Source organism: Cervus canadensis, chromosome 12 (assembly GCF_019320065.1).
Source record: "Cervus canadensis isolate Bull #8, Minnesota chromosome 12, ASM1932006v1, whole genome shotgun sequence".
NCBI lineage: Eukaryota > Metazoa > Chordata > Mammalia > Artiodactyla > Cervidae > Cervus > Cervus canadensis.
In genome coordinates, this window is record NC_057397.1 from 8,186,488 (window position 1) to 8,208,736 (window position 22,249).

General features: G+C 63.3%; 1 protein-coding gene across 5 annotated transcripts in view; it reads left to right on the plus strand.

Moving 5' to 3' along the window:
• The first annotated feature begins 5,376 nt into the window (after window positions 1-5,376).
• PTP4A3 (protein tyrosine phosphatase 4A3) overlaps window positions 5,377-22,249 on the plus strand; it is a 32,137-nt gene continuing 15,264 nt past the window's right edge. For 2 of the 5 annotated variants that reach the window (XM_043483511.1, XM_043483512.1), the window contains exon 1: window positions 15,788-16,922. In XM_043483511.1, coding sequence (XP_043339446.1) covers window positions 15,929-16,922 — 994 coding nt within the window. In that variant the 5' untranslated portion in view covers window positions 15,788-15,928. Of the gene's footprint in view, window positions 5,488-15,787; window positions 16,923-21,469; window positions 21,565-22,249 lie in introns of those variants that run through there. The other 3 variants (XM_043483518.1, XM_043483516.1, XM_043483517.1) reach the window with 3 other exon arrangements.

Below are 22,249 nucleotides of genomic sequence, written 5' to 3' on the forward strand. Positions count from 1 at the left end.
TTCTTCGGCGCTCGGCTTTCTTTATGGTCCAGCTGTCACATTCACACATGACTACTGGAAAAACCACAACTTTGAATAGACGGACCTTTGTTGGCAAAGTAATGTCTCTGTTTTTTAAAATGCTCTGTGGTGCCGGGGACACTAGAGCACTAAATACCCTGGGCTGAGCTCAAGCGCCAGGGCTCACTGCGCTGGCCGTGCCCATAGGCACCACGAGGGGGCGCCCCCGAGGTGCGCCTGATGCCTATTCTGGGCCGGCGCTGGAGGAGTCCACACCAAGCTGTCACCGCCCCCAAAGGTACTGGGAACACAGGCAAGATGAGTGTCCGGGCCTCCTCACTGCCGACACCCCTAGTGGACTGGGTCCTCTGGCCACTGGCTCTCTGTTGCAGCTTCTCCGATGGAGGGCTCAGCTTGTGCAAAGGCCAGGAGGTGGGCTTGACCAGGTGCCCTGGGGACACTAGGGACTGACCTGGAGGTCGCCAAGTACCCCAGGGGGGCCTGCAGATGAAGGTGGCCACAGTACACCTCCCCAGAGAGCCTCGCCCAGAATGGCCCAGCTAAGTGTCGGAACTCCTGGCCCACGGACGCCCAGAGAGGGCAAGTGGTCTTTGCTGTTTCAAGCGGCTAAGCTTGAAGTGACTGTTTCTCAGCATCAGTGAGTTCAGTTCAGTCACTCAGTCGTGTTTGACTCTTTGTGACCCCATAAACCGCAGCACACCAGGCCTCCCTGTCGATTACCAACTCCCGGAGCTTGCTCAAACTCATGTCCATCGAGTCGGTGATGCCATCCAGCCATCTCATCCTCTGTCATTCCCTTCTCCTCCTGCCTTCAGTCTTTCCAGTGAGTTAGCTCTTCGCATCAGGGGGCCAAAGTATTGGAGTTTCAGCTTTAGCATCAGTCCTTCCAATGAACACGCAGGACTGATCTCCTTTAGGATGGACTGGTTGGATCTCCTTGCAGTCCAAGGGACTCTCAAGAGTCTTCTCCAACACCACAGTTCAAAAGCATCAATTCTTTGGCGCTCAGCTTTCCTCACAGTCCAACTCTCACATCCATACATGACCACTGGAAAAACCATAACCTTGACTAGACGGCAAAGTAATGTTTCTGCTTTTTAATATGCTATCTAGGTTGGTCATAACTTTCCTTCCAAGGAGTAAGCGTCTTTTAATTTCATGGCTACAATCACCATCTGCAGTGATTTTGTGTATCTGAGCAAAATTCTTTCTCAGCATAGTGAAAGTGAAAGTGAAGGTCGCTCAGTCATGTCCAACTCTTTGTGACCCCATGGACTATACAGTCCATGGAATTCTCCAGGCCAGAATACCAGAGTGGGTAGCCTTTCCCTTCTCCAGGGAATCTTCCCAACCCAGGGATTGAACGCAGGTCTTCCACACTGCAGATGGATTCTTTACCAGCTGAGCCACAAGGGAAGCCCATTTAAATGTCTCATTGTTTGGAGCCTGGTGGGCTACAGGTCATGGGATCACAAAGAGTGAGTGACTAAAACAACAGTTCTTTAATGTTTTATTTTCTGGATATAAGGGATGTTTTCTCTTTTCTCATAAGTTATTTATAATTTATACCAAGTAGTAAATTATACCATTGTAAACAGAAATAAAACATTAATTTTTTCTCCCCCCAAAAATGTCTTATCATTTAAGAAACTTGATTGTGTTATTGGAAATTTGGGGACAAGAGACATGAACCCTCAAGGCCCTGTTCTCCAAGTCTGGCTTCCTCTTCATATTTGCAATAGCAGAGCCCACGGTGGGGACCTGGGCGCAGGAGGGTCACTCGGGTGATCCCAGGTAAGAGTGGGAGAGCTGTCACACAGGGGCCTCATGGAGATCTCTCGGCGCCTCCGGGGCCTCACGGGTGTTCTGGACACCCCCGGGATGGTCTGTCTGCAGGAAGGAGGCTGGGGAGGACCGCAGGTGAGGGCTGTCCTGGGTGTGCACACCTTTGGGGCCTGGTGCACACTGGGGGTGGGGCACTGTCAGGGGGAAGGGAGTCCCACTGGACTCGGGATGTGCCGTTGCTCTGGGGGCTGAAGTGGGTGTGATGTGGCCACCAGGGGCCAGTCCCTGAAGTTACTCTTCTTGTCCCGTACCTTGCACCCAGCGTTTGCATCTGCCTGGCCTAATGTTCAACCAGAAGCTCTTTGGGACTTCCCTGGCTGTCCAGTGGTTGGGACTCTGTACTTCCACTGCTGGGGACATGCAGATCAAGGACCACGCAGGACCATGCAGATAGGATCGGGGTTCAATCCCTGGTCAGGGAACTAAGACCCCACACGCTGTGTGACACAGCCAAATAAACAAAAACCCCAAAGAAGCTCTTTTTTTTCTTTGCTCATGTTTGATGCTGGGGCCTGAGGACGATTCTGGAAGGAGCGTCCTAAGAACATGTACTGAGTGCTCAGTGCCAGGAGCAGCCAAGTCAGCATCCAGCCTCATCTGCAGAGATGGAGCTGTCCCTCTGACCCCATCACAGATGAGGGGATGGAGGCAGGAAGAGGTTAAGACGTGTGGTTTGTCCACTGGTGGTGGTGGGGGGCTGCCCACTGCCCATGGCTGGCTCCCAGCCCCTCCTCAGGGCCCTGCCTCCTCTGGGGCCAGGCCTGCTGGGCTGGAGGCTGCTTTCTGGAAATCCACTTAGCACTGACCTCGTCTTTGTCCTCCTTGGAGCTAATCTGCTAATCCTGCAACCCCAGTGGCCCCTCTCCTGTCCTAACCCAGTTCCCCTGCAGGTCCTCCGCCCCAGCTGGCAGCCATGCTGGTGGGGGGGCAAGTCCAGTGACTGGGGGTAGGTAGGGTGGGACCCTCAATCCCAGGGAGGATTTGGGCATTAGGAGTTCAGGCTGAGATTTCAACTCTGCCTCTCCCTCACTTACCTGTCACCTCTGTGGCCCCGTTCCCATGTAAAGGAGATCAGTTCCGAGCGAACCATCCTTACTACGAAATCACCATTCAGCTGTCTCCCTTCAAGCCTCACCCATTCCACTCACAGTAGTGTCTGCTTTCCCCAGACCTGAGCTTGAATCTCAGTTCTGCCTTTTTTTTTTTTTTTTTTGCCACATCACGAAGCCAGGATTGAACCCTGGCCCTGACAGTGAAAGGGCCAAGTCCTGACCACTGGGTGGTGGTGGTTTAGTTGCTTTGTCGTGTCCGACTCTTGCGACCCCATGGACTGTAGCCCACCAGGCTCTTCTGTCTGTGAGATTTTCCAGGCAAGGATACTGGAGTGGGTTGCCATTTCTTCCTCCAGGGGATCTTCCCCACCCAGGGATCGAACCTGGGTCTCCTGCACGGCAGGCAGATTCTTTACTGACTGAGCTACCAGGGAAGCCCCCTGACCGCTGGGCATCCAGGGAATTCCCATGGCTTTGCCTTACTGAGCTTCAACTTCCTCACCTGCAGAATGAGGGTGGTGGTCCCTCTGCTGCAGGCAAGGTTCGGGCTTGGCTGGACAGGCGGTGTAAGTGCCTTGCAAGAGGCCGGTGTTCAGCAAGCATCGGGAGTCGAGCTCCGGGATCCTCCTTCCCAGGATCCCACAGTGATGCCGGGGACATGGAGGCGAGAGAGACCCCAGCCCGTGAGCCCACGAGGAACGCCACACCCACAGCTCTGCACAAAGGGCGCTGGGGACAGACCTCCCCGAGACTTGGGACAGGTGGGGAGGAAGCCTGTGAAACCTGCAGGGTGCAGGTCAAGATAAACATTAAAAGGAAAATCAAGAGTTGAAATGGACCCTGAAGTCCCACAGCGCTATGGGAAATGGGCTGCCTTAGTGGGTGCCCAGCTCTCACTGCAATGGAGGGCTCCCAGGACTTCACAGCTGGAATACAGCCAGATGTTGCCTCTCCCAACAACACAGTCTTCCCGCTGTTCCCTGCCCGAAGGCACCAAGGACCGGGAGCCCCAACTCTGCGGTTCTTATGGCAGGCCTGGACCAGCTCTATTCCCGACTTGCTGTGGGGTCTTTGGAAGTTTCTTAACCTCTCTGTGTCTCACCTACAAAATGGAGAGGATAATGGTCCTTTCCTCACAAGGCTGTGCAGGGATTAAACGAGCTGGTGAAGTGAGATTTTAACCAGATCTGCAAGGCTCTGTGCTCTGAGCCCTGATACCTCTTAGGGAGGAATCAGGGGCTTCTGGGGACCATCTGACTACCCGCATCAGTAACTGAGTGTACTTTTGGCATGCCTGACTCGGGTCTGCACCCAGACCACAGTGGACGCTGTGTATAACTGCCTGGGGGACTTTCTGGTAGAGCTTGGGGCACTGTGGGGCTGAGAGAGGGGTGGTCAGCGGAGACTGAGTTCTCAGAGGAGGCAAGGGCTGAGAGGGATCACATGTGAAAGACAGCACCCCAGGGATGGTCTGGGCCAAGACTCCCCCGGCAGAAAGGACAGCAAGTGCAAGGGCCCTGCGGTGGGTGGACCCTGCCCTGTGGGAAGAACTGCAGGCAGGCGTCAGGCTGTGGCAGTGAGGCGGGCGGGGAGGGAGGCTGGAGGAGGGAGGCTGTGCCGGGTCAGGTGGCAGGGGAGCGCCCTGCAGGACTCCTCAGAGAAAGACGGGCGCTCACTCTTGCCTTTCGGGGGTCCCGGGCCCAGGGGTCCAGGTGTTGTGGGCGGGTGGATGGTAGGAGGGCAACCTCTTAGGGAGTGGAGGCAGGATCAGGGTCTGAGAGGAGAGGCTGGGCATTTGGCTGGGCTGCGGTTCCATGGACTGGTGTGGGGGACACGGTGGGGAGAGTGAGGTCCCCAGGAGATCCCCAGCCCGGTTCCATGCCCACCTTTCCTTCCCCACTCTGTGCCGGGTCTCCGTAAGTCACCACTGGTGGAGCCTGAGCTCTCTAGGAAGGGCTGATCCAGAAGGGGACCTCCTCACCAGTCCCCCAGGGGGCACCTTAAGATCTCCTGGGGGTCCCAGCCCACTGCATGCATTAGGGGCAGCCTGGAGGCCTCGAGCCCCGGTCTGGCCCCAAGCCTCTGTCTGACCCCAAGCCTGGGGCGGGGTGACTGCTTTTCCGTGCCCCGTCTTCACGGCAACCGTCCTGTGAGCGTGGGGCTCAGCCCCAACTGACACAGGGGAAAGTCCATGACTCCAGAAGTTTTCTGAAAGCCTGGGACGCCGGACTCCATCTCTCCGCCTCGGCTTCACCTCGGGGTCGGGTCGCTCTCCGCCCCGCAACCGCCCCGTCGTCCAGCCTCAGCCGGCTTGCGAGGGAGACGCGACAAGGCTCAGAGCCCACGGCCACGCCCCTTCTCGCCCGGGCGGGGCTCCGGGGCTCGCGCGCGCGCGCCCGCGGGTGCCCCCGGGTGGGGAGCGTTCCCATTGGGCCGCTCCGCCCATGTGACCCGGAGGGCCGGGCCTCGCGCTCCCGGAGCGGGGCCGCGCCTGCGCGCGCCGGGCCCTCGTGCACGCGCACGCGCGCCCCGAGCCCTCCGCCCGTGGAGCCGGCGCCCGGACCGCCAGGTCAGTCTCCTCGTGCCCGCCCGGGCGGGGGCGCGCGCGGTGAGGGAGCGCGGTGCGGGCGCGCGGGCCGGGGGGCGGGCCGCCTCTTGGGGGGCCGGGACCCCGCGCCCGGCGGCCTCGGCGGCGCGCGTGCGGGCCCGGCGCCTGCCACGTGCAGCTCTCAGCCCGGGGTGGGGTCGGGGGCAGGCTCGGGACGCCGCCCGCCGCTCCCCCCGCGTGGCCGGCGGTGGACGCCCGGGTTGGGAAGCTTGATCTCTGCTCCCGATCCTGGGGGCGGGAGGCCCTCATCCGGAGTCCCTGAGTCCCAAGCAGCGCCGGGGATCGCGTGCCGCCCCCCACCCCCTTGCTCAGTTCGCTCCTCCGCACAGTTTGGGGGCACTTGGTCTCTAACGCCCCTGCCCGCCACAAACCCCACGGGGCTTGTCGGCCCAGCTGATGGCACCCAGGTTGAGCTCCAGGTCCCGGGGAACCATGCGAGCCCCGACTCTCACACTGGGCGGGCGCTGGTAGCCCAGTGGCAGTTCATCTGTCCAAGCAGTACCCCAGCTTAGAGCAGGTCCCAGCCTTGGCCAGACTGCTGGGGGACACGCTCCTGTGTTCTCCAGGGCAGCTAGCTGGTGGCCGGTGGAGTTGGGGTGGGTGGCATGTCAGCTCTGTGACCGCAGGGCAGCTGTCGCCCTGGGCCTGGCCTTACCTGGGTGGAGCGTGGTGACCCCACAGGCTGGACCCTGATCATGGGTCTGAGGGTCCAGGCCAGAGGTCAGTGTGCTGGGCACTCTGGCCCTGGCTGGCGGGGGGTACTGTTCCTTCCCTCCTGGCTGGCGGGCTCTGTGGTCAGCCCAGCAGGTGGTGGTGAGTGCCTGGGAGCTTAGCATCAGTGGTGTGTAGACTCCAGTGGGTCCTTGGTCCCAGGCCGGAACCGTGTGGGGCTGTGGGCCAGAGGGGGTGTCAGTGGACACAGGGGTGCCTGTGGCCTTGCCTGGACGGGGACCCCCCTCTGCAGCTCTATGTGGGCACCTTGCCTCAGTGACCTCCTCAGATCCATCCATGAGGTTATTAACCCCACTTCTCAGATGAAACTAAGGACCAGAGAGGTAGAGTCATGTCCAGCCCCTCACCAGAGCCTTGGTTTTCCCCCTGGTGAAGTGGGTGCTGGTGGCCCTAACCGACAGGCTGCTGTGTGGAGTAAAGGGGGCCGGAGGTGGCCTTGGGGGTCTCTCCACAGCCACCCAGGCCTCCCTCACTGCAAGTATTCAAGAAGAGAGAATGCCCCCCACTGTCCCCTTGGGTAGCTGGCCTCTGCCAACAGCCCCGTAGAGCTTGCCACGCAGTCTGTGCCAGGCGCGGTGCTGGACTGAGGGGTGGGTAATGGTGCGTCCCGCTTCAGGCCCTGGGAAGCGGGCCGGTCTGGGTGGTGGTCCTCGGTGAAGCCACAAGGTGGCGTTCCCGTCTCACAGAGGCACCAACTTTGAGCGCCTACTGTGTGCCGGGCCCTGATAAAAGTGCCTACTGTGTGCTGGGCCCTGATAAGCTGTTATCAGGGCAGCCCTGGCCCCGGCCCCGTGGAGCTGGCGGTCAGGTGGCAGTGCCCACACCTGTAGGTGGCCACTGTGCCAGGAAGAAGTGGTGCCGGGCTGGGGGCTGGTGAGGGGCAGAGGGCAGCCTTAGGAGGGGCTGGCGGGGCATGGTGGACCTCCAAGCCCGCCCCAGGTCCCCCGCCTCACCATACGCTTCTCTCAGTTGGGACAGTGATACCAAGTGGCCGATGGGGCTGTGTATGCCCATGATGCACACGTCCAGGGGCCGCGCTCTGGGCACTGAGGACCAGGGGACACGTGTGACCCTGCTGTCACGCACCTGACCTTCAGGGCTGGGTGTTTGGGTGGGCTGCTGGGTTGGCTGGAGGGTGCAGGGCTTGGCCTCTCCACCCTGCTGTTTTCCTGGCCAGGACGCCAGGCCCGGGGGCCCTCCGAAGGCTGGAGGGAATGAGGGCAGGTCCATTTCTGTGGAACAAGACTCTGTCCACGTCCCCAGGGCCAGAGCATCTCCTGTCGCCGGGACTCCGGGGGGCAGGGGAGGTGGCTCCCTTTCAGGTAAGGAAGCCGAGCCTCGGAGAAGGTGGTTACTGGGTGTGTCGGTGCCTGCTGAGTGCCAGGCCCCTTCTGTCCATTCTGGTCTGTCCCCCAGCAATGGGAGTCGTTGTCCACCAGCCCTGCAGCGAGAGGCCAACGTTCACTGAGGCTCCTCACTTCCCGAGGTCACAGGGGCTCCAGGCAGTCGTAGCTCAAGCAGGTGACTGCCTCTGTACAACGCCACGCTGGCCTGGTGCTGCGAGTCCCCCCAGGTGGCTAGAAATGGTTCCTGTTGGGAATCTGGAAGGGCTGTCCAGGCCAGGGGTGGGTGGAAGTCACAGCCAGGCCCAGGACTCGTCACAGTGACCCCTCCGCTGCATGGCTGCCCTGGTCCGGCCTGGCGTGGGGTCTGTCCCCTCCCTGGCCTCTGTTAGGAGTGCGAGTCCCCTGCCGGCCCTCATAAGGCAGGTGGTGTGTACACTGGACGTGAGCACCGAGCCGCAAGTGCCCGAGGCCTCAGCGTGCAGGGAGGTGGCTCGAGCCTTGCAGAGACCAGAGCGCTCTAGAAGGTGGTGATCCTCCAGGATGACTGGATGGGGGTTCTGCTGTCCTCGGCCATTGCAGCGTCTGGGAGGCACGTCAGGAGAAACTCGTCCAGCAGTTAGACCTGAGCCCCATGTGGCTCCTCCAGCTGTCCCCACTTCTTGGGCCTCTGAGCCACGAACCCACTCTTTTTCCTGGGTCTTCCCGGACACTGCCTTTATTGTGCACTTACTGTGTGCCTGGCTGGAGCTTGGCTGAGTCCTGGATGAATCCAGGGGTGGGTGTCATCGCCCTGGGTTTCCATCCTGTACCCACAAATGAGGGCCCAGGATCAGATCTGAGGTTGTCGACAGGGGTGGCGCCCCCAGATGCTTGGTGTTCTGTGCGTGCACCCCCATGTCCCCCAGACAGGAAGCAGCATGGCTGATGCGGGTAGGTGGAAGGTTGGGGCTGCATTGTGCTCTGGTTCCATTTCCTGACTCAGACTCAGGGAAGGGGCGGCGGGAGCCATGGAGTTTTCTAGAGCAGGGTGGTGGGATGGTCTCTGGTGCAAGGCAGGGAGCTGATGTGCTGGAACAGGGCTTGGCCAGGACGTTGATGCACACGGCTGTGGGTCTCCCCGGCACCCAGGCCTGCCTGACCGGAGCCCCCTTGGTTGATAATAGGTCATTAACTGTCTGGCTCTGAGCCAACTTTTCTCCTCTGGGGTCTCAGTTCCCCTCCTGCGGAAGGGGGGCTCTGACCTGCTGTCCTCCATCCCTCCAGCTCCTCCTGGGGGTGGCCTGAGCCTGTTCCCATGGCCTCACTTGCCGCAAAGACCCCGAAGCCGGGGCTGGCCCAGCTGGAGGAGGCGGGCGGCCCTGCCCTGTCCCCTTCCCGTGGGACTGGTGCTCCCGGCCGCTCTCCTGGCCCCGGGGCCCCTCCTGTGACTCAGGCTTCCTGGAAGAGGCGCGGGAGGGCCAGAAGGATTCCCCGCCACACCACCCGGGGCTCCCCCAGTGACCGCTGCCCGTCCGTCACCACCCACGGCCACCTGTGGTGGCTTTACCTGCTGCCTGCCCTGCGCCCGCCCCCAGCGGTGCGCCTTTCTGCTGCGCCTGCTGGCATCCCCGGGTATCATCTGCTGAAGCCAGGGCGGCCCTCCTCCCTTGCCTAGACCGTGCCCTGCCAAGCCAAACATTTCCTCCGCTTTCATCTCCCCACGGGGTCAGCTGCTGGGCCTTCTCCTGGCCTTCACTTCTCTCTGGCCGGCTGCCCACTGGCGCATCTGCTGGGAATTGCCACGAGGAGCTCAGGGGGTGCCCGAGGGTGCCAGGGACTTCCCACCAAGACCTCGCTGTCCCCTCCACATGGCCCTAGGGAGCCCAGAGCCATGGCCCCAGCTCTGCCAGGCTTCTGGGTGACGCTGGGCCAGCCCCTGCCCTTCCTGGGCCTCAGTTTTCTTGTCTAGAGAATGGGAAGCTCGGAGTAGACCCTGGACCCCACCGCAGACTGCATGGGGGTCAGGACAAAGCTGGTGGCCTTGGCAGTTTAGCCGGAGCCACCTGAGCCAAACGACCTGCTTGCAAGCGTGCGTCTGCCCCATGTGACCGCCCGGCAGGCTAGCCCTTTAAGACTCCAAGGCTGCAACCTGGGGAGGGGCCATCCGGGGGGCCTCCGTTGGCCTGTCAAGTTGTGCTTTAGGCCTGACCCTGTGCAGGGTGTGGGCAGAGAGGGCTTGGGGTCCTACCTTGAGGGTACTGCCCGCCCCAGGAGCTCACGTTGGGGGTGAAGCATCACCCTAACCGTGCTCCAAGTTAGTGTTCAGCACAGACTCAGTGGTGCTCCTTTATGATGGGGCCCCTCATGAAAAGTCAGACAGCCCAGGAGGTTCATAACCGCTCTGGGCTGGGCTGCTGGGCCTGTGCTGGATTACACAGGAACAGGCTGCTGAATAACGTGCAGTTATTCACTTGAAATCTCCCTCGCCACCGACTGCAGGCCTTTCTCCTGGTGGCACCCGGGGGCCTGCGTCCCGGGCTTGGACGAGCCCTTTCATGAATCAGCACCCCCGTGTTAGCCTCCTCTCCCCAGGTGCGTCCCTCTTGCCGTCACCACCAGCTTGGCTGCCGTGTAGTGGGGTAGGGGGTGCAGGCTACAGGACCCCTACTCACTCCTGCCTTCATGTGCCCCTCGAGGGGCTCCCAGGCCTGCACTGGCCCCGTGGGGGATGGGACAGGGCACAGAGAGGTGGTCTTGACCCTGGGAGGGGCCACGGGTGGACAGAAGGACCTTCAGGGGATAGCTGTCGCCTTCCTGGAGCGTGTGTCTCGGACTTCGAGGTTGTGGGGGGATGGGAAATCAGGGAGGCCTTCGGAGAAGAGGTGGTGTCCCACCTGGGCTTGAAAGATGTGGCCATCACCGCGGCTGGAGGGGAGCCGGGTGAGGATGGCTCCCCGGGGCTCAGGGCCTGAGTTTAGGGCATCTCCTCAGTGGCTGTCGTGAGGCTGCCCTGGGCCAGAGGTACTGGTCCAGGCACAGCCTCCATCCATCCTCTCGGTCAGCTGGGTGGCAGTGGCTGTCGCTGCACTGTCTCCCAGGACCAAGGACCCTGGTCTGGGGGGCCAGATGTGCTGTCACCGGTGCCCCCTGGGCCGGGGCTGTGCCGTCCTTGTCGAGGGGCCTGGAGCTGTACTGTCGTCCCCCTGTTTACAGATGCGTGCTGAGGTGGGGGCTGACCCCTCTCCGCCCAGCCACTGACTCATCGCGCCCTGGGAGACCCTCCTCTCTCTGGCCTCGGTGTCCCCTGCCTCTCAGATGGGGCGGTGGGGCCCTGCCTCTGTGGGCGGGCAGGCCTGATAAGGAAGGGCTGTAGTGGGCAGGAGGCCCTGCTTCTGGCCCGCCGGTGGGACCTCAGTCTCCTGCTCTGTAGGTGGAGGTGCACGTGTCGGGAGGTGTCAAAGGGGACATTGGGAGGCGGGGGGCAGAAGGTGTTCTGATGAGGGCACAGCCCTCCCCTCCTCCATGGCCCCGGGGCTGGCCCGTTCCCACGCTCGCGGGCAGCCCGCAGGAAGCCATCTGGAGGCCTTGTTTACCCCTCCCCCCAGCTTCCCTGGCAGGAAGTCACTGGAAGGGCCGTCCCGAGGGGCCCCCAGGCCTGTGAGGACAGCCAGCGGCTGGGGGTCCCCGGGTGGAGTGTGGGGGGCAGGGAGCGCAGAGGATGGAGCTGGGCAGAGCCTGCGGGGTGTGTGGGCTGGTTGCAGACTGAGCCACTCATCAGAGTGTCCAGCTGTCTGTCCACCTTGTCAGCCACCCCTGTCCCCCACCTGAGGTCCAGTGTGGCCACAGCCCACGAAGTCACGGTCTCCAGACATGCACGGGGCCACTGCGGCTTCTGCCCTGGGTGGGTGTGTGGTCAGGGGAGGTGGGGGTCCAGGGAGCTGGAGGAGGAGCCCCTAACCCAGAGGGAGACACTCGGTGCCAGGTGAGGGTCAGGGAGGAGGTGGCTAAGGGGGGCGGGGAGAGGGCTGCAGGCAGGAGGGGGCTGGGGCCAAGGGGAGGTAGGAGACGGAGAGAGCGCCTCCCGGGGTCTGGGGGCGTGGATGGTGAGGGTAGGGGTGATTGTGCCTCGCCGACCCTTTCTCTCTCCCCTCACCACCCCTCCAGCCTTCCCCAGGGCCCCCACGAGACAGCCCCCTGCCCCAGATCAGCCTGCAGGTCTGGACATGGGTGGGGCAGGATCGGGGCCTGGGCTCCCGCTGCTTGGGACATGCCCAGCCGCCCCTGCCTTTGCCGTGGCCCCGATGCCCACTGACTGGCCTGAGTGTGGCCGGCTGGGCCCTGGTCCTGTTCCCACGGACACTGCCAGCCGGGCCTGCCCGGCTCTAGGACAGACGCTGACCCCTCGCGTCCTGTGTTCTTGGCTGCATCGCTCCTGCCCGGCCTCCTGTTTTCAGAAGGACCCTGGTGGGCTCAGGGTCAGACAGCCCTGTCTGGCCAGCCCTGGGGAGGCCAGGGAGCACCCCCGCTGGGTCTCCTGCTCTCCTCCCGCCCCTCTTCCTCATCTCCCGCCTGGTGCTCCCCTGTTCCTCCCCCTCAGCCCCCCTCCCAGTGAAAGGCTCTGTCCCCGGGTCCTTGTGGGCACAGGCTCCCAGAGAGGGGGCTGGGGTTTCAGGGCCTGGGTGAGCGTGTCGTGCCCTGCCCCCACTCCCCACCCCGAGGAAGTGAGCGTGAGAACTGGGACTTCGGGCAGATCTGGGATGCAGGACCCACTGCCGGGAGGCGTGTCCACCAGCCAGTCCTGGGCCAGGGCGGATGGTCCAGGGGCATCCATGGGCTGAGGACAGGCAGCCGGGGGCCTGGCCCAGGAGGGTCCCTGACCCTTCTTTCCGAGCACCTACTTCATGCCAGGCCTGCTAGTCTGTGACCCAGCCTTGCAGCTGCCCTGGGGATGTGGGTACCTCCCAGAGGTGGAGTGCGGCTGACCCAGGTCTGAGCAGCGCTGGCCTCGCCCTGCTGCCTTGTCATGAGAACACAGGAGGGGGAGGAGGGATGCTCTTTTTAAGAAACGTAGGCGGCACTCACGTCCAGGAGTGGGGGAGGTGGCAGAGGCCGAGGCTGGGTTCTCCGGTGCTTGTCAAGATGATTTTGAAATAGGAGAAGCCTTGAGGGGTGCTGGGGAACACTGAGCCGAGAGCCCGGAGCCTGGGAGGCTGGCCCCGGGCCCCAGACCATGTCTTCCTGGGTGCCGTGTGCTGTGATGGCCTGTGAAGCGGGGCTCCACGCGCTTGCCCTTGGTGAGGGGCCTGGGTGGAAGCTGGGTCAGAGATGGGGGTCCCAGTGTGTTGGGGGTCCAGCTGGGGCAGGGGCTCCTCAGCAGCTGAGGCCTCTCCTCTTGTCTTGCCGTTGCTAGGGCTGTGGTCTGGGGGTGCCTGGCCCCCATGTCACCCTCTGGCTGCTGTGTGAGGAGCTGAGCTTTGCTCCCCGAGAGTGCCCTTGGGTCCACAGCACAGCCAGGGCACCCGTGGGAGCTCAGTGAGAGCTTGTGAGCAGGTGAGCGGGCTTCCAAGGAAGCGGGACTTGCAGAGGTGCAGGAGGGCCAGGAGGGAGTCCTGGGGAGGTGGCACCTGAAGGCAGAGGCCTGGTGGGGGAGCAGGATGCCACGAGGCCAGACTGCTCCTGGCAGAGGGCACCGTGGGTGCAGAGAGCCAGCGGCAGGGCCCGGGGGCGCGGTTCAGTAATAGCAGGAGGGCAGCTGAGATGGGCTACCCCGAGGGCTCAGCCGGTAAAGAATTCACCTGCAGTGCAGGAGACACAGGAGACGTGGGTCAACCCCTGGTTCGGGAAGATCCCCTGGAGAACGGAATGCAGCCACTCCAGTATTCTTGCCTGGAGAATCCCATGGACAGAGGAGGCTGGTGGGCTGTAGTCCGTGGACTGCAGAGAGTCCATACAGCACACAGGTGAGGCTGGAGAAGAGGAGGAAGGAAACGGCGGGGGCCTTCCTTCCAGCCGTAAGCAGGCCGTGTTTCCTTCCGCATGATTCGGCCGAGGAGGACGCACTGATTCAGCGTTCACCACGTAGGGAGTGCGGGTGGCGTGGGGGCCCTGGGATGCCAGCGGGGGACTGGCTCTGGGTAGATGCTCCCCAGATTCCTGTCACCCCAGGTGGCCTCAGTTACCTGGGCCCAGGTGCTGCCTGCTTACTGCCCGCGGCGGTCCTCCCGCCCCCCGACCAGGGATTCTGGGGAGTTTCCATTGCCTCACCCTCACCTCGCGCTTGACTCTGTGACATGCCTGGATCTGGGATTGCAGAGATACCCCCCATCCCTCTGGCGACTCAGAGGACCAGTGCCCCCCTCAAGCCCGCCCGCCCTGGGGACCCTGCCCTTGCCTTGAGGCCTTTGCTCAGGCCGTGCCCTCCGCCCAGAGGCCCACTCCCGTTCACCCGGTTGGACCTCCTAAGGCAGAGGGGGGACGGCGTGTCCTTCTGTGACTGTTGGGTGCCGTCCAGCTTTCTCGGGACGTCTGTACCTGCCCTGGATGTGGGGGAGTCGCCTGGGTGTGCCACTCTGTCTGGTGGCCTCGCTGGGCGATGGTGGCGTTGCCCTGTCGAACACCGCCCGTCTCCCCCCTCCTCTCTGATTTTAGCGCTTGGGATCGAGGGATTCTCCTCTGAACCAGCACTGCCTCCACCAGTTCCATCGCGGATGGAATAGACCTTAGACCCGTGGTCACTACTCGTGTGACAGTTATGTTTTTAACTTCTAAAAAGGCTCTGACCGACCTTCCCCTTCCTTGAAGGCCAGCCCTGTCCTGCCTGGAACCCTGGAGGCCCCTTCCCTCCCACCCAGCTGCTGGGGCCTCTGTCCCCCTGGGACCTGCCCGGTGCCTGGGCAGCCTGGTGGGCCTGGGAAGGAGCTGGCCCCATGTCACCTGGACCCTCCCGTGCAGCCCTGCTCCCTGGTAACGCGCTCAGTCCCCGTGGGTGAAGGGAGACCAGACCTGGAAATGACCCAGACGTCCTCTGTCCACACTGCCGACGTCACTCAGCGTCCTGACAGTGTGTGTGAGCCTGGGAGGCGTTATCCGGAGTGAAGGGACCCTGATGTGAAGGACCACACGTGATTTACTCCGTTGGTGTAAAACGTCCAGAACAGGCAAATCCATCGAGACAGAGAGCAGATTCACCGTTGCCAAGGCCTGGGGCAGGGGGATGGGCAGTGACTGCTGATAGGCGTGGGGTACCTTTAGAGCGTGATGGAAATGTTCTGGAATTGGTTGTGGTGATGACTACACAACAATGTGAACGTACTAAAAAAAACACCAAAGCGTGCATTTTCAGATAGCTAAAAGGGGGAACATCACGTTAGGTGGATTTTATCTCCATTAAAAAAAAAAATTTAAACAGCTCCCCTGCCCTACACAGGCTGGCTTGAGCAGGCTCACAGTTAGTCTGCCAAATAGGATTAACCCGGCTCTGGCCCAGGGCTCCAGCAGGCAGGGGCTCGGTCCGCTCTTGCAGGAGAAAGTGAAGCAGCACCTGCTTGCTGTCGGGATGCGGGGCCCGGCGGGTGCGGGACCACAGGTAGGTGTCCTCCTCCCCCGGTCTGCGTGGAGAGAGGCCTGATGACCTCAGGGCAGGTCGAGCACACAAAGGCCCGCTCCCCTGCTCCGGGACCCCTGTCCCCCCGTGGCGTGGGGCCTGTGTTCTCTGGGATCTGTCGTTGGTGCCTCTGCCACTTTGATCCCAGAGCCCAGGCGGCAGGGTGCCCCAGGGGCCTGGGCACAGAGCCGGGCACTTGGGCAGCCCCCGTTGTGCCCTGCACCCCAGGTCCCCGCAGGGGCTCAGCGTCTCCGAGGGGTCAGATGGAGCAAAGAGGGCACCCGCTTGGTGGTCTCTGGTGTGTGCTCCCTGCCTGCTCTGCCCCTGCACATATTTTTCTTTTCACATCGGCCTTGCTGGGTCTGGCGAGGAGGGGCTGCCCGGCACTCACACCCATCTGGCCCTGGGCATTTTTACTGAATTGAAGTCTAATTGATTTACTGTGTTGTGTTAATTTCTCCTGTGCAGCCAAGTGGCTCTTACACGTATGGATATATTCTTTTTCATGAAAAGCAAAAGTGTTATTGCTCGGTCATGTCCGACTCTTTGTGACCCTGTGGACTGTAGTCCGCGAGGCTCCTCTGTCCGTGCAAGTCTCCAGGCCAGAATACTGGAGTGGGTAGCCATTCCCTTCTCCAGGGGATCGTCCCAACCCAGGGGTCGAAGCTGGGTCTCTTACATTGCAGGTAGATCCTTCGCCCACTGAGACACAAGGGAAGCCTGCCACGTCGTATTCTCTTTCATGTTCTTTGCTTCGTGGTTTATCACAGGATATTGGTGGAGTTCCCTGCTCTGGAGCAGGACCTGCTTGTCTGACTCTGGGCGTCTGTGCCCGGCGTGGAGAAGGTGTCGCCTGGGGCCTCCTGGGCTCCAAGGTGCTGACTGGCAGCTGTCCCCTCCGAGTGCTGGCCTGGCTCTCTGGAGGAGGCCAGCGGGCCGCTGCTTCCTTCTGACCGTGGGAATGGCTGGCATGATGCTGCCAGGTGGAGACAAGTCCCTGGGCCCTGGGGGCCACCCTCAGACCAGCTCCCCCGGCCTCTGCCCCCAGGACCCCCCAGACGCTGTGGGGCTGTGCCGTGCAGTCCAGGGAGAGGGGCTGAAGTCAGCCGCTGGGCAGGGAGGGGTGGGGCGGCTGGGGCTGCCCGCTGGCCTGAAGCCATGCCCAGAGCCCCTCAAGGGAGCTGGGGCCCAGTGCAGACCCCAGGCTGGAAGACACCTCAGCCCCGCAGGAGGCTCAGGCCGCGGAGAGGAGGGTTTCCCATGGGTCCTCTGTCCCCATGGGTCCCTGCTGCCTCCCCAGGAGCTGGGGAGGTGCTTGAGCTGGGGGCGTAGGTGCCCAGGTCTTGACGCCCAGCTGCCCCAGATGCACGGTGCTGGCCTCTGCTACTTTCTGTCTGGGGAAGCTGCGCTGTTGGGGTTGGTGGGGCTGGGGTGCGACGAGCTCCCCGCAGCTGGGGCCTTCCTGCTGCCCGCTTGGGCTGGGCATCCGGCCTCGGCCGTTCTCGTGGCAGGGAACGCCTGCATCCAGGAGCTAATCCTGCCACCCTCAGGTCACTGTCGCCCTGGCATGGTCCAGGTGGGGACACGGGGGGAGGGGAGGAGTACGTGCTCAGCCCTTGCCCTTGCTGCAGTGACCGCCAGCGTGGCCCGCCCGCCGCACTCCTCCAAGCCTTGCCTGGAGTCTTCATTGTCCGTTCTCACAGACAGGGCTCAGAGAGATGCTCCCAGACACACAGGTGAGCAGGATGTGGGGCACCAGGCCCGGAGGCTCTCGGACCCTTGCGGCTGGGGCCCTCCTCCGGCCTCGCCTGCTATTGCCGAGGTGGGTTCTGGGAGGCGCCTTGTTGCTAGTGCCTGGCTTCAGAGACATTCTGGAAATGCGCTGCTGACTGCCTCCCTTCAGATTGCCTTGTGTGTAGAGAAATGAGGGCTCTGAGACACCCTGCGGGAAGAAATCCCCTCAAGTGTCCAAGGAACCCATTGGGGGACTCAGGACCCTGAACGTGGACCCTCCCGGGGATCCCAGAGTCCCGTCAGAGCCCCTGTGGGCGCCCAGCACAGTGCGAGCATCTGGGGACTCAGGCAAGGCTGCTCGGGAGGGGAGCGTCCTTCCAGGCCCAGGAGAACAGCCAGCAGCAGCTCCATGCGGGATGAGCTTCCAGGGAACCCGTTTCACCCATGAACAAACTGAGGCACAGCGAAGCTGAGGGGTGTGCCCAGCGGCACACAGCTCGCAATGGGGGAGCCAGGATGGGAACTGGGGCAGGCTCCCAAGCTTGTGCTCTGCTGGAGGGGCAGGCTCTGTGGACAGAAGCCTGGATCTGGGGTGATGAGAGGGAACCGTCCCCTTCCCCTCGGCCCACGGAGAACCTGCCTGGCCTGGGTGTTCGAGTGAGGCTGCACCTCAAAGTCTCACGTCCTCTCTGGGCCCCAGGTTCCCACTGGTCAGACGATCATTGGTTATGGGGGTGGTGGTGACCCTCATGAGGCAGGCAGAGCCCCAGGCTGGAGGCTGTGTGTGATAAGGGGCAGTGCTGGCATTTCCGTGGGTGTGCCCGGGTGGGCAGGGGGTGCCTGTGTGGGCACGGGGGGTTCCTGCCACAGTCAAGGCCTCCCCTGGCACTAGGGTTGGAGCTGCTGGAGAGCAGAGAGCAGAGCCCCCGTGTGCTGCGGGCAGTTGTGGTTCTTTGTGTGGCCAAGGGCCCAGCACAGGGATTCGTGGCCGAGAAGGCCCGGAACCGCCTGATGGGACCAACGTGACCCTGACATGCTGATGATGCCAATGGGCTTTTTGAAAGGGGGCAGTGTGGGGTCCCCCGGCAGGACCCCCACCCCAGGTAGAGGCCGCGCGTCACGGGGCTGGGACCCGCCTCGGCCGCCCCTCTTGCGCTGGCTCTTTGGGGGCACTGGGGGGCTGTGTCTCGCTGCCAGGCCGGCCCAGAAATAGCTATGACCTTCTGCACCCAGCTTGGCAGCGCCCGGACTGAGAGGCCTACGTGCGCCCGGCTGAGTCCTTGCAGGGCGGCTGGGCTGGTTATTTTGGACATGGCCTCCCGAGGCCAGGTCAGCGCTCTTTCCCGCGGTTCCTGCAGGCCCCTCTGACGTGCGTCCACCAGGGCTTTGGCCAGTGGCCCCGGCCACCTCTGCGATCTCGCGCCCCCTTCCTGCCCGCCTGACCCCCAGCGGCCTTGCGCTCCGGGCACAGGGCGGGGGTGGGGTGGGGGGACTGGGTAGGCTCCGGGAGGCCTTGTCATTTGGACACGATGTCACCCGGACATCTGCGGAGGCTGGGCCTCAGTTTCCCCTCTGGGGCCTGTTTGGAGGAGAAAATACACAGAAATGCCCACCCTGGGCTGGCCGGGAGTGCTGGCTCAGCCCCTCAGAGCTGCCCTGTGAGGCCTGAGCCTTGGTTTCCTCATCCAGGCGATGGGGGGCTGGGTGTCTTCCAGTGCCAGCTTGGGGATGGATGTGGGGAGGGCCTGGCGACAAGGGCCCTGTGAGGGGCCAGTACCTGGAGAGGGCCTCTGGCCTTCTCCCCTTTTATGGGGTTGGACCCTGGGCCCACGGTTGGGATGTGCTTGGGAGGTAAGAGGAGGGGTGAGCTGGGCGGTGGCTGAGGGTGGCCTGGGGGTTCTGGGGGTCCCGTGGACCTGGGCTCAGCTGGGCCACAGTCTCCTGTCTTGTGACCCAGGCAGGGGGTCCTGCTCTGGCCAGGCTCCTGGGTGTGGGGCTGGAAGAAGTGGCCATCACACCCTGATGCTCCAACGTCCACTTGCCCCTGGGCCCCCAAGCTCCCTGGCACCCTGCCGCCAGGGTCCTGCAGGAGGAGGGGCCAGCTCAGCTCCCCACCTCCCTGGTGGGTGTAGAGGGCTCGGGTGGGCACAGGGGACTGGCGACCCTGCCTGAGGGTGCTGGGGGGAGCCAACCCTGCTCCCCCTTGGGATTGGGGTGCTCTGGAGTGGCAGGAGGGGGTGCCTGCCAGGTGCCCCTCTCCTCTGCTCAGGCTCTCCTGCCCACCCTCAGGGACCCTGTCCCCTCATTGTCCCCAGGAGTTAGCCATAGCCACTTCCCCACGGAGAGGGGCTGGGGGCCATCAGCCAGCTTGACCAGGATCCATCCGGCAAGGTGGGCTTTGCTGGAACCCATCTATCGTGTGTGCACCCCACCCCTGCCCAGCAGGCCACATGACCGCTCTGTGGGCACTTACGGAGTGCAGTTCTGTTTTCTCATCCTGTGCCTTGCTGCTGGCTCAGAAGGCCCAGAGAGGGGAGGAGATGGGCCCAGGGCACCCAGCGGCCAGGGGAGGAGGACTTCCACGCCCTGGGTGCAGGCCTTTCCCCTTGCCAGCTGAAGACCCCTGTGGGGTCTCCAGTTGATCCTGGTGGCGAGGGTTTGGTGGGCAGCCTCCTCTTGGGCAGTGAGGACTGTTAGGCCACATGGACCGTCTGTGAGGCCCTGGCTCCCACCCCTCTTCTCTGAGGCCCCAGCGTGGGAGCCCAGGTCCCTCTGCCTGTTGAGGGTCCTGGCGATGTGCTCGTGAAACAGGAGGGGCTGGGGCTCTGCCTGGGGAGTGCTCAGCTCTCGGGAGGCCAGGATCAGGGGCCTCCTCGGGGCCTCTGTGTTCCTGGCAGGGGCTTGAGCTGGCGGGGGGTGGGGGCGGGGGCGGGTTCAAGGGCCTCTCAGGGGCCGTTAGCGTCAAGTGGATCCGTGAAACTCCGTGCCCTTCCCGGAGGCCAGGCCCATTCTGGGCATTGGCCTTTAGGGGCCTTGGAGATGGGGTGGCATGGTGCCAGGAGTCGGTGCCAGCCCCACGGGGCCCAGGAGGAGCGTGCCAGGGGCTGTGGGTGCAGGTCTAACTCTGAGCGCAGGGCAGGCTTGAAGCTCTGTTCCTCCTGTCTAGAATCCCAGCGTGATGGGCCCTGCATCCCAGATAACCAGATCCACGCCCCGCCCCTGGGGCTGGGGGCTCTCCAAGCAGAGAGCCTGGGGGCCTGGCAGGACCTACAGAACACCGCTCCCAGCCGCCCAGGTCAGCCCAGCTGCCTGTGTGAATACAGATGCCAGGGTCCCCAGGGGGTGGGAGGCCTGGGCTCAGAAAGGTGGACACCCCATGTCTGTGTGGGGGACCCTGGCAGCGTCAGGCCAGAGGGCTGGGGGGTTGCTGAAGAGGGCTTCGGGGGTTGGCTGAGGCCCTGGGTAGTCACGATGGGCTGAATCTGGGTGACAGGCCGCTGGGGAAGGGCCTCCGTCTGGGATGGCGGCCGGGGGCGACCAATGGGGACCTAGTGATGGGGCAGGGAGGGGGAGGTTATGGGCAGCTGGATGCGTGGCAGAGGGTAGGAGCTGCCCCCATTGCGCACCGGGTGGCTTGTAAGCAGGGCATGGCCTCCCTCTGCCCCCAAGAAGTACAGGCCTGGGGGCTGGGTGAGCCTGAAATACATACCCCACCCCAGCCCTGTAGGTTCCACCCCTCCTGATGTCACCATGACTGGGGCAACATCCTGGTGGGGGAGGGGCGAGTGACCCTGACCCTGGGAAGCAGGAACAGCCCTTCCCCCATGGGCGGGGGTTCCCACTTCCTTAGTGCTTTTGTGGGCCCTGGCTCCCAGGCCTGGGTGGGTGGGCTAACCTGCCTGTTAGCTTTCTTCCCCACTTCCTTGTGGAGGAAACAGGACAAGAGGAGGAACTGAGCAGTGAGCTCAGAGTGGGGCTCTGGGCAAACCTGGCTGCCCCCTTGAGTAGGCTGGGGGCTCCCTGGGGGACTTCTTAGGTGGGGGGCAGACTGCAGAGGGCTGGGCTGTTTCTCTGGAGGTGCAGTGAGCTCCCCTCTGCAAGGAAAGGGCCCCAGGAGCCCCTTTCCAGCCCACAGCAAGCAGTGGGGAGACAGGCCAGAGACCTGGGGAGCCCCCAGGCTGTGTGTCGGAGCGCCCACCCTGCCAGCCGCAGGCCCGGGCTGGGCCTCTGACCCCTCCCCGCCGGCTCTGCTGCCGCCCACCTGCCCCGCCTGTCCCCTTCAGCTCTGACTGCCAGCGGTTACAGGGCCCTGGGGACTGTCTTGCCCCCAGTGGGCCCCAGAGCCCGGCCCACAGGGGAGGGGCTCTCCTGCCCTCTTCCCGAGACCGGGGTGCCCGCTGTGACCTCCAACTTGTGTCCTGGCCAGCCCCCCCACCGCCGCCCCGCTTGGCCGCCGGGACTGCCCTGGGAGCCCGGGTCCTTCCGGGGCTGCCCCTGCCTGAGCCCCCGCCTCCTGGGCTGGCGGGCGGTCCCAGGGCCTTTGACGTGGGGAGGGCGGGGAGGGCGGGAGGCCAGGCTGGGGATAAAGCTGGGCTGGGGGCGCGGCCTCTGCAGGCCTGCAGGACTCAGGACGCAGGACAGTGAGTGAGTGTCTGTGGGCTCCCGGCAGGCTCACGTGGGTGGGGACTGGGATGGGGACACCGTGGGGGCAGAGCCCAAGAGAGCATGGGGCCCTGGGGTCCCCAGGCCTTCTTGCTCATGCTTGTGGCTCAGCTGGGAGCCTCAGTGGTTTCCTCTGTCAAATGGGGCGAGGGGGCCTTCTCCTTCCTGAGCCCAAACTGGACACTCTCCTTCCAGGCTCTGTGATACTGCTGTGCTCCCTGGGCCTCTGGGGTGTGGGATCCCTGCCTCAGTGGCACAGGCCGAGGGTGACCGGGACCGCTGGCCACACAGTCGGCGGTGGGACAGGGTCGCAGTGCAGAGCAGGGCCCTAGGGCCAGCAGGGGGCTGTCCAGCCTGGTTCTTCTGCCCCTTGGGTAGTGACCGAGACCCCCTGCAGCCATGTCCTCTCTTGGTAGACGAGGGTCACGACACAGTGACCACATGGATGGTCACGTGTCACCATGCTGGGGTGGCAGTCCTTGCCAGCTGGGGGTCACTTAGTCAGCAGGTGCCCTAGGGGGTGCTCTGGGGCTGGCGACAGCCTGACCCATGCACATCTGTGGTTGGTTTGGCTATTAATGTAGATTGGGACTCTGAGCCTTACAGTGACCAGCTGGGCCTCGTCCAGCCCCCTTGCACCAAACGGATCAGGGAGGCGGAACCCCCA